Genomic DNA, 14,396 nt, shown 5'->3' on the forward strand with positions numbered 1-14,396 from the left:
TTATCAAATTAACCTCAGTTTCCTGTTCTTAGCTGACAGGAGTGGCACTCGGTGTGGTCTCCATCTGCTTCAAGTTTTGACATGTTGTACATTCAGAGATGCTCTTTCACATATTTGGGTTTTAACTTATAGTTATTTGAGTGACTGTTGCCTTCCTATCAGCTCAAAGTGGCCATTCTCCTCTGACCTCTGGCATCAACAAAGCAGTTTCACACAGGGAACTGCTGCTCACTTATATTTTCTCTTTTTCAGACCATTATCTGGAAACCATAGACATGTGATCAGCAATTCTTGACATACACAGCCCCACACAAACAACCACATCACATTTAAAGTTACTTCTCTGGCTGATTAGCTATTTATGTTAAAAAGCAGTTAAACGTGTACTTAAAAAAGTGGCGAGCGAGTAGGCCAGGGTTCTATAAATCACTCATTTGTTCTTTTCAAGTCTACGTATCATCACAGCGATATGGGAATTTCAGCAAAACCATAAAGTAGAAAGTGCCTCAAAAGAATAAGTCAGTAAACAATGATTTTATTAACATGTTATAAAATTTGTTACCAGCAAATTTACCAAAATTTATGAAAAACAAATGAAACAAAACAAAGGCTGCTTCAGTTGTAGTCACAGTTCTTCATTAAACATAGGTAATCTCTTTTTGTTGTGGCTTTTTCCACAAACATTTATTTTTATGACAAACCCATACAAACAGAGCTTATTCAGAGAATAATATATCTGTGTTTGAATGTGTGCAGAGGATATTTAGGAACAGCAAAACAGATCGCAATGAGTCCATCTTTAGCTGCACTCAGCTCAAGTATTGTTCAAAATCAGGATAAAGAAAAGGAGGCTGAATGTGCACCGATGGATCACGTTATTATAGCTGACTGCTTTTAACAGACATCTATGGTTTTCAATTGGGGTTCAAAATTTTCGGGGGCAAGAACCTCTTGGAGTAAAGGAAGTTTTCTAAGGATTTGTGATTGAGGCTTACTAATTCAGATGCATTAGGTGTAATTGTATCAGCGCTTCCAGTGACCTAAAATTTATATGTATAGGTGTAACGGGTACAATTTACTGTGGCTACAAGGAAAAACAAAACAAAAACACTTCTAAATGACGTCTAGGTGATCATCAGGTCACGCAGTTGCTAAATATGTAAATTTTTAATCAGTGTGTTCGCTGTATGTGTTTTGATCAGACACCATTTCCAAAATATAGTGTAAATTAAAAATTAGTCTGCTAGTTTCTCTGGACAGTTCACATTAATTGGCATTAATCACCAACAACACAGTGTTTTGGGGGGGATTATCAGTCATCTTTAATGGCTTGTTTTCTTCTGCACTGTGTATTCAGGAAAAGCTTTTCAGGATGAGGAGGGCTACAATGAGGAACCAAACAATCAGGACAGGAAAGATAGCAGCTCTTTTACTGAGGCAGACAGATGGTTAAACAAGAAAACATAAGTTTGTTTATGGAAAAGAACAAAATTCCCCTGTCCAACTGCGTGCTAACAGGGAGCAGATGGCATCTACTTCCCATGAAAACTACTCTTCTTGATCACATGCTCCATGTCAGCGTGTTCAGAGGTGTCCAGTTTGATGTCATATTTAGCCAAGATCTTCATGATGGGCCTGATTTTCAGCCACCACTGTGTCTTAGGGATGCGGTGCCTGCAACAGATGGGAGGGATCATTCACTCAGATGCTTGTTATTGTACTTATATTCTTACAACATGTGAGCTCGAAAATATATATCATACTCAAAATCTGTGTCTTCCTTCAATTCAACGAGAGGTTGGAAGGTGAGCGCCCTTTTTCTCATTCCCAGCACGCAAGCAGAGTCTGCTGTGTTAGCAAAGATACGACCTAAAAGCCCCAAAGACAAACTGATTAACTAATTCATGATTCACATTCCACATGATTTACTGAAAGGAATATTCATAACATATGATTATGTATGAAAAATTTACATTTAGAATGACAAAACATGACGTAGATCTGCTACACGATTGTTGTCAATGTTTGGTTCGGTCACTTGGAAGCTTTTACATATTAGAGCACTGAAAATAAAAACAATCATCTGGTCTTCAGCAGCTTTAAAAACAGCACCCTTTTCAGTTACTGTCAACAATTTCACAGTTTCATTGTTTATTTAACAAAAACTAAATTAAAAAGCAGAAGCATTGTGTGAAAAACTAAAGCTCACCCCGTTGTACAGTAGTTTTATGTATCACTTTATCAGTCTTGTCCACTAATGTCCACATATTTATGGAAGCTCTGGACCTTGACTAGACTATTGCACCACCTTGATTCTTTTCTTTTCCAGCTATTGTGTTGCAGATTAGCTGGTGTGACTGAGATCACTGTCCTGTTGTGTGAGCCAGTTTCAGCCAAGCTTTAGCTGTCACACAGATGGCCTCACATTTAACTGTAGAATACTTCAATAGAGAGGTGCCCTGATCCTGTGGCTGCAAAACAAGTTGAAATCACCACCGTGCTTGACCGCTGATATGAAGTGTCTCTTCTGACCAAACACAGCACTGGGTATTATGGTCAAATATCTCCCTCTTTGGTCATGTCTTTCAAAAGGACATTGTTCTAGGAGTTTTGTGGTTTGTTTAGAAGCAATTTTGCAAATCCAAGTCGTCATTTAACGTGCTAACTGAGGGCTATAGAGTCTGAAATGTAGCACTTGCATGGTTTGACCTTGGGGTGAATTTGCTGGGACATCCACTCATGGAAATACTGGGAGCTTTTCTGAATGATCTCCACTGGAGAGCAATCCTTCTCACTGTAGAATGATGGACTTATATGGTTTTATCTGACTGATGGGCAGCAGCAGTTGCTCCTCTAAGAGCTCTGCTGATGTCTTTCCTCCTTGGCGTCATGTTAACACACATTTGAATGCTGCAGACCAGAAAACTGCCAAAAGCTCTGCTTTTATAGAAGTGCTCACACTTAATGATGATCAATTAATCAAGTGCAAGATTGGCAGCAACTGGCTGCTACTTACCTTCTTTTTCACACATTTGTCAAATAAAGCCCAAGATGATGTAACAGGTCATGAGTTGCTGTTCATCGTATGTTTTATTAACCTAATTTTAAGGCCTGCTGAGAGCTAGATTATTTTTTATTAAAATTTGATATGTACAGACTTAGAACTGACAGAAGGTGTACTTTTTCTTTGCTATGACTTTACAACATGAAATTAACTCTACATATAAATATATCAAATTCAAGAAACTTTACTTCAAAACTTTAAACGACGGCATATTTCATCATATACAACACAGAGTTTGGCTTTAAGTGCACATACCATGCCTATAGCACTCCTTCAGTTTGTCAGTAAGCCACAGAACTGCCTTGGCACCCATCTTTGTGCCAAAGTTTCTGTCGAAGGGTGTAGGAGTGCCGCCCTGCAGTTGGTAGAGGACACGCAGTTAGAATAAATCACAGAAAAATGAGGAGCAAACCAATTATTGTGTGTGCGTTTGGACATTTCCCCTCATGAACACACCTGCTGCATGTGTCCAAGGACATTCTTACGGCAGTCAAAGATGCCTTTTCCCTCCTCTGAGTACAGGTTGAAGACGAAATCAGTCGTGTAGTTGGAACTGCAGCTTTCATTCCTTTTGAACAATGAACAGTAAATTATTCTGCTGTTGCCTGAAAATAAATGGACTTTTACCTGGTTTTCAGAGCATGAATTATGGGTCCTGTTCACAGCAGACATTGTAAAGGTGTAATAATGGCTTACTTGAATTCAACTATGACAGTGAGCCAATCAAACTAGAGCAGATAAATGAAATTCAGCTTTTACTAGTTTTATTATTTAAACCGTGACTTTCCTATTGTGACATGTGAAAATGCTTTCAGTTAAAATTGCCTGTTGTATAAAAGAACTTGTCTCCTGAGTTCTTATTGTTTCGAATATCCTGAGTTTTTGGTGTTTGTACTACAATAAATGGAAACACTCATTGTGAATTTGTGATTGATGCTCTGCTAAATCAGTAATTCACAATGACTAGTGAGTTACAACAACTGGATATTCAGAAGATTTACTCAGTAGCAGCTAACCAGATTACTGGTTTTATACCAAGTATTTACCTTCTTCCTGTTGCACTTCATTTCTTCCCCTGCCAGAACAAAACCTACCTGAGAACCAGACCTCTCTTCACTGTTGTCTTCATCTTCTCCACCATGTGCTCGACGTTCGCCTGTGAGCAAAAGTTCACCTCATTACTTTTCAGGCTCCATAAACTTTAAAGACAGAAAACTGAAACCAAAAGAGTCCCACACAACAAATTCATTATGTTTCTGTCCTCAGGAAGAAACTGCCCTCTTCAGACAGTCACTTCAAGCAATGAACTCTGGCTTTCTTTTGGAGCCACAAATACTCAAAACGTGATGGCCATGCCCTCTTCTTCAACGACCTTCAGCTCACCTCCAGATCTTTAATGTCGAATTTTTCCTCAAAGATGTAAGCGGCATCAGCCCCAGCAGCCAGACCTGCCATGGTGGCTAAGTAGCCACAGTATCCACCCATAGTCTCAACGATAAACACGCGGCGCTTGGTACCTGCTGCAGACTGCTTGATCCTGTCACAGGTCTGCAGAGAAACAAACCAGAAAGTAAAAGATAAACTGCTTCCTTTTTAATTTATGTTTGTGCATGTGCGTATATATTTGCTGTTCAGCCACTAACGGAGGTGATGGTGTTCAGGGCAGTGTCAGCGCCGATGCTAAAGTCAGAGCCGGGGACGTTGTTGGATACGGTGGCAGGGATAACCACAATGGGAATGCACATTTCCTCATATTTCTCCCTAGCCTGCACCAGCTCAAGGCCTCCAACATACGCCTGCAGCAAAAGAGGAGACGCAGATTAATTTTTTTTCTGTGCTTCTAGTTTCAGGAACTTCTGCTCACTTTGAATGAGCAGAAGAGGAACAAAGCCTTCTGCCACTTCTTACCTCAAAGCCGCCAATGATCACCAAAGCGTGGATGTTGAATTTGGCGATGTTCTGGCTGATCTCCTCCAACCTTTTGCCTGGAAGAGTTCTTCAGGAAGCCCCGAAAAAATACAGGATACATGTTTATTTTCTAAATAAAAAATCAAATAAATAAATAAAAATGCATATTTTTACCTCTTGGTGCCCAACATTGAACCTCCTTTTCCAGTCCAGCCACTCACAGAAGTCCAGGTAATGGGCTCGATCTGTAGTGAACAGGAAGATCTAACTGAGATTATATAATAAAAGTAAAACACTTATAACTATTGGAAGACAAAGTACAGTACTCACACAAGAAAGCAATGACTTACTTGAATTATTTGAAAGCATGTATTTGCATTTGACCCCACCCAATAAAAACAGAAGGGAAGCAGAGGTCTTTTATTTTGAAAGGCCCATTTTGTTTTTGTTTTTTTTACATGACACATAGATAGAAAAAGGACTTCAATGGGAACAGCTCCAATTTCACGGGTATAGGGGCTTTTATATTGCTCCCAATATAAATTCCGAGCTAATCAACTGAACAACAACTGAACCAACTAATGCCACACGCACACACACACACACGCACACACACACACTGAGTATTGAGTCCAGTCAACAACTTCACCACGGCAACTTCTCTCTTTCTCTGATGCTACAAGCAAGAACACCGGTTGTTAATAACAGCAGTTAACAGCAACACTGTAGGGATATTTTTTTAAATCCCTCTCCTCACATACATAATCAGGGCCCATAATTATCCTAAAAGAGCACTTTACTCTCAGACTGGGGGCTTATTTGTGATTCTTGGAGTATTTAAAAGTAAAATGGGAGGCAGAGCCTTTAGTTTTCAGGCCCTCTTCTGTTGAACCACCTCCCAGTTTGGTGGTGGTCATTAAAGTACAGATTGATCTTTTTTCTACCATGTGTTTTCACTGCTTTGTTAGCCTTTTTATGTCTTGCATGTATGTCGCCATTCATGCTTAATATCTTGCCATTGTGACCACCACGTGCGATAACATAACCGTTGTCGTCGCTGTTTGATGGATATTTTATGCTCATATTTTTTGATCTGACAGGGAACAAAACACCAGAGGCAACAAAAAGCAATTCTAATCTTCGTAGCCGATGTAGGAAGAAGATTCTTGCGCTTGTGACACTGGGCTCTGGTTTAAAAGGATAACAGATTACCAAAAAAATTATTACCTGTCCTTGAGCCAGACCGTCGAAACCTTCATGGACTGCCAGCATGGAGTGACCCTGGATGATGCCCATCCTCACCGCTGCACGCACGGCAGAGTTCATACCAGCACAGGGGGCGCCGATATTCATAATGGCCACATTGATGTTACTCTGCCAGTGACAGACGGACACAATGAGACAGCTGAAGGTCCTTTAATATGATTCAGTAACAACAGGGAGTCAGGAGGAGTCTGGTTTAGAAGGTGAAGGTCGCTCACCTTAGTATCTGGAGGATTGATGTGAGCCAGCAGCTTGTACGTATTCCAGTTGTTTTCAAAACTCCTACACATCATAAAGGAGGGTTAGTGGGTTATTAGCTAGATTAAAAATATGGCTCAGCTGTTAGGCTTTTACAGTGTTTAGTCAGAATAAAGAATATAAAATTAATATAGTCAGTATTTTAATTTTTCCTTTTTGTTATTAGGGATTACTTAATATTTAAATGGTATTGCAAGTTTTACTTTAAAAAGTTTTTCATCTAATGTTTAATTTGTTCAGCCCACAGAGCAGATGACATTGGCAGAGCCTGAAGCAGCACAATTCAGGCTCCATAGTTATGCAAAGTTAGTCGATCACTTAAATGTTTTATTGCTATTACTCTCTGTGAAACACGTACTTTCCTCTGAGCTTGATGGCGTCATCAAATCTGCCCTGAGCCATGGCAGCAGTCACTTCTTTTGTCTGTAAAGTGTAAAGTCATCATAGTGTTAGTGGATATCCCTCAGAACAGGCAAAGCAACACACTAATCATCTTTTTCCTTGCGTGAAAATACTCTGACGTACCACTTGCACGCACTCCATGAGTGGCAATCTGATGGCATGATTCCCTGACAGGGTGACCACACAGGCGGGAGTGTCTGGGGTGGCCTCCAGCAATGCCATCACTGCCTCCACTCCCATCCTGCTGCCCTAGAGGAAATCAACAGAGCCAGTTCACCAGAGTTCAACACAGCTAGGCTTTCTTTGTGTTAGCTTTCTTGACCCAGTTGGAGATAAATCATCGAGTATCACGAAGCTGGTCATCAGCTTTCCCTATTAAACTCAACTTTGCCCTTCAGGCTTCGTCCATGCTCATCTAATAAAAACGGGTGCTTCACGGATTATATGACTCTTCCTCTGTATAAAATGATCCCTATGAGCGTCACCTACTCCACTCACAGATGTTATCAGATGATGATAATGAAATGGTGACTACAAATCTATAAAGATAAAAAGATAAAATATTACAGTAAAATGTAAACACACTGTTACAAATAAGACAGGAAATTAATGCTGCAGAAAACTGTTAATGTAGTGATTTAGTGCACAGAGCAGTAAAATAATTCAAGTTTATTTTATTGCAGACTGCACTCTCTGTACAGCTTGTACATATAAAACATGTTCTCCTAGCAGAGACTCTATATTGTGCTTTATATGCTGTAAATAAAAGAAATGTATTTAAAATGTTGCATTTCCAGCGGATTTTACACTGAAACTGAACATGACCTTCTCCAGACCAGGCTACGTGTTCAAGGTAAGTTACCATGGTGATTTAGCCATTTAAAAGCTACTTTTTTTTAAGGAAACTCAGACTTTTAGCTCACTACGGTTTACTACTCCATTAATTCTTACTTCATAGTACACTCCTCAGGAGTCAGGAGCCTCAGTAGAGGCAGAAGTAGAGCTGTGTACTGTGTGGATTCTACTGTGTTTTACTGGGACACTCACCAGGATTCTGTCGAAGGCAGAGGGTGTTCCTCCTCTCTGCACGTGTCCAAGAACAGTGGTGCGGGTATCAAAGCCGAGTCTGTCAGTCACCAACTGGACACAAACAAATCCAGCTCTTTGTTCAGTATACTGTCAGCATAGCTTACAATAATACTTGCACAATAGTAAGAACCATACAGCTTACCTTTTTGATCTGGTCAGATGTAATCGGTTTGCCATCCTTGCACATCGCGCCCTCGGCCACAATGATCACATTCAGTCGAGATCCACGGGCTCTTTGCTAAAGTAAAAAAAAAAAAAAATAACAGAGATAAAAGTACAAATATGCATGCAAAGAGAGGATGTGGGCATCTTCAAATGAACAAACACTTACGTCTGACAGCCTCCTGCACAAGTGGTTCTCCCAGCCATCATCTGGCGGCATCTCGGGAATGAACACCCAGTCAGCTCCACAGGCGAGAGCTGTCACCAGGGCCAGGTAACTGCACGCATGTGTGCAAACACAAACGGTTAACCAGCCTCATTCATAGACTCAGCCACAGGAACATGTTTTTTCAGCTGTACTTTTAAATCACAAAACCTCTCTGACAGTCACAAGATCCCACCAGTCCACTGACACAAACAATACAGAGGCATTCAGGTCATTTGTGCACCAGCATCATATTAATAAGAAGACTGTAACTGGAGAGAGTTCGTTATGTTATGCACTGTAACTACTTGCTGCAAATATGAATGAGAATAAATAAGTCACGGAAATATAATAGTCTCTTAGTCTAATGACACATGCACACACAGATAGAGTACTGACCCACAGTGTCTGCCCATCACTTCCAGGATAAATGTCCTCTGGTGGCTGTGGATTTTGAAAAAAATGAATATGCAGAATCAGTATATCCACTATAAACTGACAGGCATAAGAAAGACGATACATCCTTTTTTTTTCTAGAGTTTTCTACCTGTACATATGTGCAAACTATTCATTTGGTTTACAGATTCACTTTTTGAATGCACAGTGGGGTCTGACCTCTGTGCAGTCGTGGTGATGGCGTCCACCACCTCAATGATGCGGTGCAGTGCCGAGTCAGTACCGATGGTCATGTCAGTGCCGCAGAAGTCATTGTCAATTGAGCCGACTATGCCAACAATATTGAGGTGGGACGATTTCTTAGCTTCTTCCTCAGTGATCTTACCTGCAGACATAATACATAATCTGATGATACAAACATTGGTTTGTTTGTTTTTTTCCCCATTTTTAATTTTCATGGTTTTCATTAGGCGAATGCAACTATGTTTAGCGCCGTTTGTCCAAAACAAATTTCCCAAGTGGAACAATAAAGTTTATTCTTATCTTATCTTTCTTTCTTGCAGCCTCAGACACACAGGCCTAGAGACTGGTTGTCAACCCCTTGGCATCTACTGGTTGCTAGGGTAAAATGCTTATTACCCTTTGCCAACCACACAGTGAGTGGAAAAAAAAAATGTAAAATTCAGTTATTTAGCCCTTACTGGAGCTTGTAAGGATCTTGAGTTGTGTGACTGAGGCTTTAACTGATAAATTTAAACTCTATGCAGCATTTTGGAAACGTTCCCAAATTTAATTTTTAGTGGTCAAAACAAAGCACAACACTGTATATTCCTAGTGAATGCACATGCTTTTCATTATTTTCCTCTATCCCATCTTTTGGTGATGAATTAGAAGCTAATCTTGGAAGAGAGACAAGGACAGGCAGATTTTGTCAGACACAAAAAGAGGAGGCTGAAAGGTTTTACAGATTTGTGATTCTCGCAGCCTCGTTTGTCTCTTTACCAGCTCGGACCAGATCAACCAGCAGCCCGCTCCACTCGGTCCTGAACTCGTTGGCTCCCGTCAGACTGCCGTCTCCACCGATTACACACAGGTTGGTGATGCCCAGCTTCACCAGGTTGCAGGCGGCCTTCATACGACCTTCTCTGGTTCTGAAGTCCTTGCAGCGAGCGCTGCCGATGACAGTACCACCCTAACACAGGAAGAGGAGAAGCTTTTATAACTGGCTTTGAAAACGTTAATGCAGCATTGACAGACATTTAACCCAACAGTGTTTTCCATAACAGTTAGATATCATCAGGTCAGCTTTATAACAGCTCATTAGGGTGGCCTGGATTCCCATGGAGTGAGGTTGCATCACGAGTAAAGACTATATCTTAGAAATCTGCCACAGCCTCTGCTATCATTCACACACACACTTCATAAATGTCAGTGTGTCACTCCTTGCCAGACTGCTGTATTTAGACAAATAACTATGAATGATGCCCTTCATAGTATTACCACAATCCTTAAATCACAGGGCAGAGTCACTCGTTTAATGTCATCACTCAGCTTGTTGTGATATCAGAAGCATTTACAGAAGCATCCGTTTGTTACCACAAACCCACTTCCACAGAAGTTGCGATGCTGCAAAAAAAGGTAAATAAAAACAGAATCCACTAATTAGAAAATATCATAAATGTATATTTTATTCACAATAGAACACAGAAATTATATCAGATGTTTAAACTGGGAAAATTTTATATTTTAAGAAAAATATTAGCTCATTTTGAATTTGATGACAGCAAAGCATGTCAGAAAAGTTGGGACAGGGTTAAGTTTAACAACAGTCTGCAAACATCTGGGAACTGAGGAGACCAGCTGGGGAACCTCTGGGAGAGGAAAGTTGTCCCACTCTTGTCTGAAATAGGATTCTAGCTGCTGAACAGTCCTGGGTCTTCTTTGTCACATTTTTCATTTAATGATGCGTCGAATGTTTTGAACAGGTTAAAGGTCTGGAGTGCAGGTAGGCCTGTTCAACACCAGGACTCTTCTACTATCTGCCCATGCTGTTGTAATAGCACTTAAGCATTACAATGCTGGAGATACTGAAACATTTTAAGTTTTTACTTAAAGGAACATTTTTCCACAATTTGTAGTTGCAGTGTTTTGCAGATTAGTCAGCCTCTGAGGCTGACAAACTCCCTCCTTCATTTTTTTAGGTATTTATTTGCTTCCTTTTGTTATTGGCATAAACATTGATTGTAATGAGAAACTCAACTTAGGATCTTAAAAACTGACAAAAGATGAACTGATCAGAATTAATTTTGGCAGAATTATTCAAATGTAATTTGTAAAATAGGCGAACTGAGCCTACAATATATATTAAATAAGGCATTTTTAATAGTCTTCCCCATGGTACAATAAATACGGGTCTTTATTCAGCTGTATATCACTCACCAGCTGAAGCATCATAGACACACTCTCCCATGTAGCGAGACAAATGTTTTCTCCTCCATCCACCAGGCCCTGGTAGCCCTACAACACATGACAACATACACCATTAGGCCTGAGCTGATGGCTTCTGTCATGACTTTAACAGAAAACTCTCTCCTATGTGTCTCCATCTTATATTTAAATGCTGTATTCTGATGCCGACATGTCACCAGTATGCCGCTCAAATACCTCATGGACAAAGTAGACTTTGGCTCCAGTGTAGATGCCGACTCTGACTGTGGCTCTCACGGCTGCATTCATGCCTAAAAACACACAAATAATCTGATCTGTGATGACTGAACATTTCAAACTTTCTATCAAATATCACCCGAACACCGTCGGGCCTTATCTTAACCTTGAAGTGACTTAGTGTGCACACAGGCACATGTCAAGCCAAAAATAGCCATAAGGGAAAAGTGCATCTTGTGCATAATCTTGGCCCTTGAAGTCCGGCACACTAAAGGCCACTGTGGGACTTTGTGTTGTGGCTGACTGGCATGTTGCAGCTCTTGTTTCAATAGACAGCAGCTGTGGTGGGGGCGTTTCTCTTGTCCATACCAGAAAAAGGTCACTGCCACTAAGATTAGCTCCAAATATGTAAAATAAGGGAACACACAACGGGAAGAAGAGGCGGATAAACCTCCAGAAGGATTCATAGGAGAAGCAAAACAAAAAATAGAGGGAGAAAGAGAAAAGTTTGTATTTATTGTTTCATATTCACTGTGATCCTCAAGTAGTCCACATTATTGTACTTGAATAAAAGCAATGATAATAACACCTTGAACTTGAACCTTTAAACAATCTGAGTTCATCCAGTTTTAACCCCCACCACACTTCTACTCTGAGACATTACGAGCAGTGTAACATTAGGCATTGATGGTGGAGTTAATCCAAGATATAATCCTCCTATCATGTGCTGGACTTCAAATGGGAATTACAGCCAAAACTCTGTCAGCCTCTGACAGCTGGCATTCAGCACTGGAAAAAATGTTGCTAGCCCTTTATATACTCTGGCTTCTGATCTTACTTAAAATGCTGTGCAGTGAGAGCATAAAATGATACTCTATTAGCATCCACAAGACAAAGAGAAACTAGGACTTCAACAGCTTGCTGGGATTCAGTGATCAGACACATCAGGAGGAGAAGATGCTGTCTGATCGTTTTTCCACCCTCCACTGAGAATCATTTTATGCTCAAAATAAAGCAAAGCCTCATTCCTCTGCTTACCCTGAGCGTCTCCTCCTGACGTCAGCACGGCGATGGATCGTCCGACCCCCATCTTCATGGGGTCCACAGTTGGTTGGAGGTCCTTAGACATGTTTCCAGAGGGACCGGGCAGGCAGGTGGCCTTAATGAGAGGGGGGAAGAAAAGTACAGAGTGCTCTTCCTTCACTGTCTTCTCATGGGAGCCCGAGTAAATCCACTGGTTTTATAGACTACTGTTCCTGATCCTGCCCCCTCCCACTGCTCACTCACACAGCTCGACTAAATATAATCGGGTGCAGGGATCACCTGCAATAAACAGCAAGACAGTGAAAAACATTGCACATGGCAGAAAACAGTTTGACTACAAAAAATAAAAAAGTACCCACACACCTACTTAGTTGCGCAATCCAAAATACTACCAACCTGTTTTAATTTGACTAGCTGAGCTGGAAGACACACCCAGGCCTGAGTGCTGCCAGCCCTGTTCAGCAAACAGACTTTTTTCAAAAGGACGACCTTTAGCCAACATCTGGTGAGAAGTTCTCACCAGAAGCACATTGTGACAAAAATCACAGGGATTTCTGAGTGACTGGGGGAAGTTTTATTTAAAATAATCAGTCTATGAACGGTTACAAAGACATTTGTCTTTGTCACTGAGACCCTCCACATGCCCACAGTAAGAGGCATTAGGGCCCCTCCATCTAAGATCATTGTGGGCCTCCTGCTCGCCCATCTCTGATGAGCCTAAAAACGTTATGGTCCAAAGTTTGTCATATGTGATATATATATTACTCAATGTTTAAACATAAATATCTCAAAAATCATTTAAGATGAAAGCCTGAAATTTTTAACTGATTCGTATAATAAAAGTGAATCAGGATTCATGTTCAAACATTACCTCAGATTTAATTTTGCAAAAACAAAAGGAGTCCTGAAATGTATACAAAGCTAAACCTTAAACGGAAATATTATAAAGGTTCAAATTTATGAGAAAAAAAACCATTTTAAGGCAAATCATAGGTGTTTAAGCAGAAAATGTCCTAAAAATCTGAAGATTTGAGATAGACTAACCCATTGTCTACAAACAGCAGGCAAAGTTACCAAAGTTCCCCCAAAAGCAAGATAACAACTTCAAGTGACCATCAAAGGGCCCCTCAGTCCTCTCTCACCTTAGCGAAGGTCAGTGTTTATGACTCTACTATCTGCAGCAGGAAGAAAACCACTGCCAGCTATCTGACTTTATGACTCAGTACACTTTTGAGTGTTTGGAGGACATGGGGGGTCCCGACCCCCACCAAACACAGAATCCCCCAAAAGAAAACATGCATGGAGGTGGCAGTTATCCGTCGTGGGGGTGCTTTGCTGCTTCTATTCAACATGCCACGTTGAGGGAAACATGTGGGTCGTCAAGCAAGACAATAGACCCAACCTCATGAGTAAATGCCTCAGGGATTAAACTGTTTAGGAATAAAATCAAAGTTTCTGACTGGTCTAATACAAGTGTGGACATGAAACACACACAAACACAAAAAGTAGCTCATGTTTGCAAATTCTCCAAACAGCTTTTCTGCACAGTGAGACAGCATGGTCACAGATCTCATGCGATCTCACATTATGCTTAGTTGCACCTGATGCTTGTTAAACTACTTGATTTTTGATGACTTTAGTTTTTGCTTTAAAAAACACTAAAAATAAATAAATAAAAAATACGCACATCATTCATTTCTCATCAGTTTTCTCAAAAGCATCTATATAACAGAAAGCTCTTCAAATAAAGCCTCGCTAAACTGTAAAGGCATAAAAGCTTTTCCCCAAACCCGACAAAACTATAATCAGAATACCTGTGGAGAAGTTAGTTTCACAATAAAAGCCGTTTGGTCCGATGTCACGTTCGCGCAGCTCGCTTTATGTTTCCTGAGAGCCCAAAAATGGAAAAAAAAAAAAAAAAAAAAAAAGAAAAAAAAAAAG

At 40.4% G+C, this 14,396-nt stretch overlaps 1 protein-coding gene across 1 annotated transcript; it reads right to left on the minus strand.

Moving 5' to 3' along the window:
• Nucleotides 1–569: 569 nt before the first annotated feature.
• Nucleotides 570–14,342, minus strand: LOC134618055 (ATP-dependent 6-phosphofructokinase, muscle type-like). The gene is made up of 23 exons (XM_063463256.1): nt 14,270–14,342; nt 12,450–12,734; nt 11,412–11,485; nt 11,187–11,264; nt 9,750–9,939; nt 8,967–9,132; nt 8,751–8,795; nt 8,316–8,424; nt 8,127–8,222; nt 7,943–8,035; nt 7,019–7,144; nt 6,852–6,916; nt 6,454–6,517; nt 6,200–6,346; nt 5,147–5,217; nt 4,973–5,060; nt 4,708–4,860; nt 4,448–4,612; nt 4,159–4,220; nt 3,521–3,632; nt 3,320–3,419; nt 1,764–1,869; nt 570–1,674 (listed from the first exon to the last, which is right to left on the minus strand). Exons 2-23 carry the CDS (start codon nt 12,538–12,540, stop codon nt 1,533–1,535), a joined length of 2,343 nt encoding a protein of 780 aa, XP_063319326.1. The 5' UTR covers nt 12,541–12,734; nt 14,270–14,342; the 3' UTR covers nt 570–1,532.
• Nucleotides 14,343–14,396: the final 54 nt, after the last annotated feature.

Source organism: Pelmatolapia mariae, linkage group LG20 (genome assembly GCF_036321145.2).
Source record: "Pelmatolapia mariae isolate MD_Pm_ZW linkage group LG20, Pm_UMD_F_2, whole genome shotgun sequence".
NCBI lineage: Eukaryota > Metazoa > Chordata > Actinopteri > Cichliformes > Cichlidae > Pelmatolapia > Pelmatolapia mariae.

Bases quoted from the DNA above. Each gene is read 5' to 3' on its own strand.
- LOC134618055 (XM_063463256.1), bottom strand. From the start codon at position 12,540: ATGTCTAAGGACCTCCAACCAACTGTGGACCCCATGAAGATGGGGGTC. The intron at 8,223-8,315 runs GTAAGTGTTTGT...TTTTTACTTTAG, and splicing joins TGTGCAGGAGGCTGTCAGAC to CAAAGAGCCCGTGGATCTCG. The intron at 1,870-3,319 runs GTATGTGCACTT...TGGGGCTTTTAG, and splicing joins GAAGGAGTGCTATAGGCATG to GTCGTATCTTTGCTAACACA.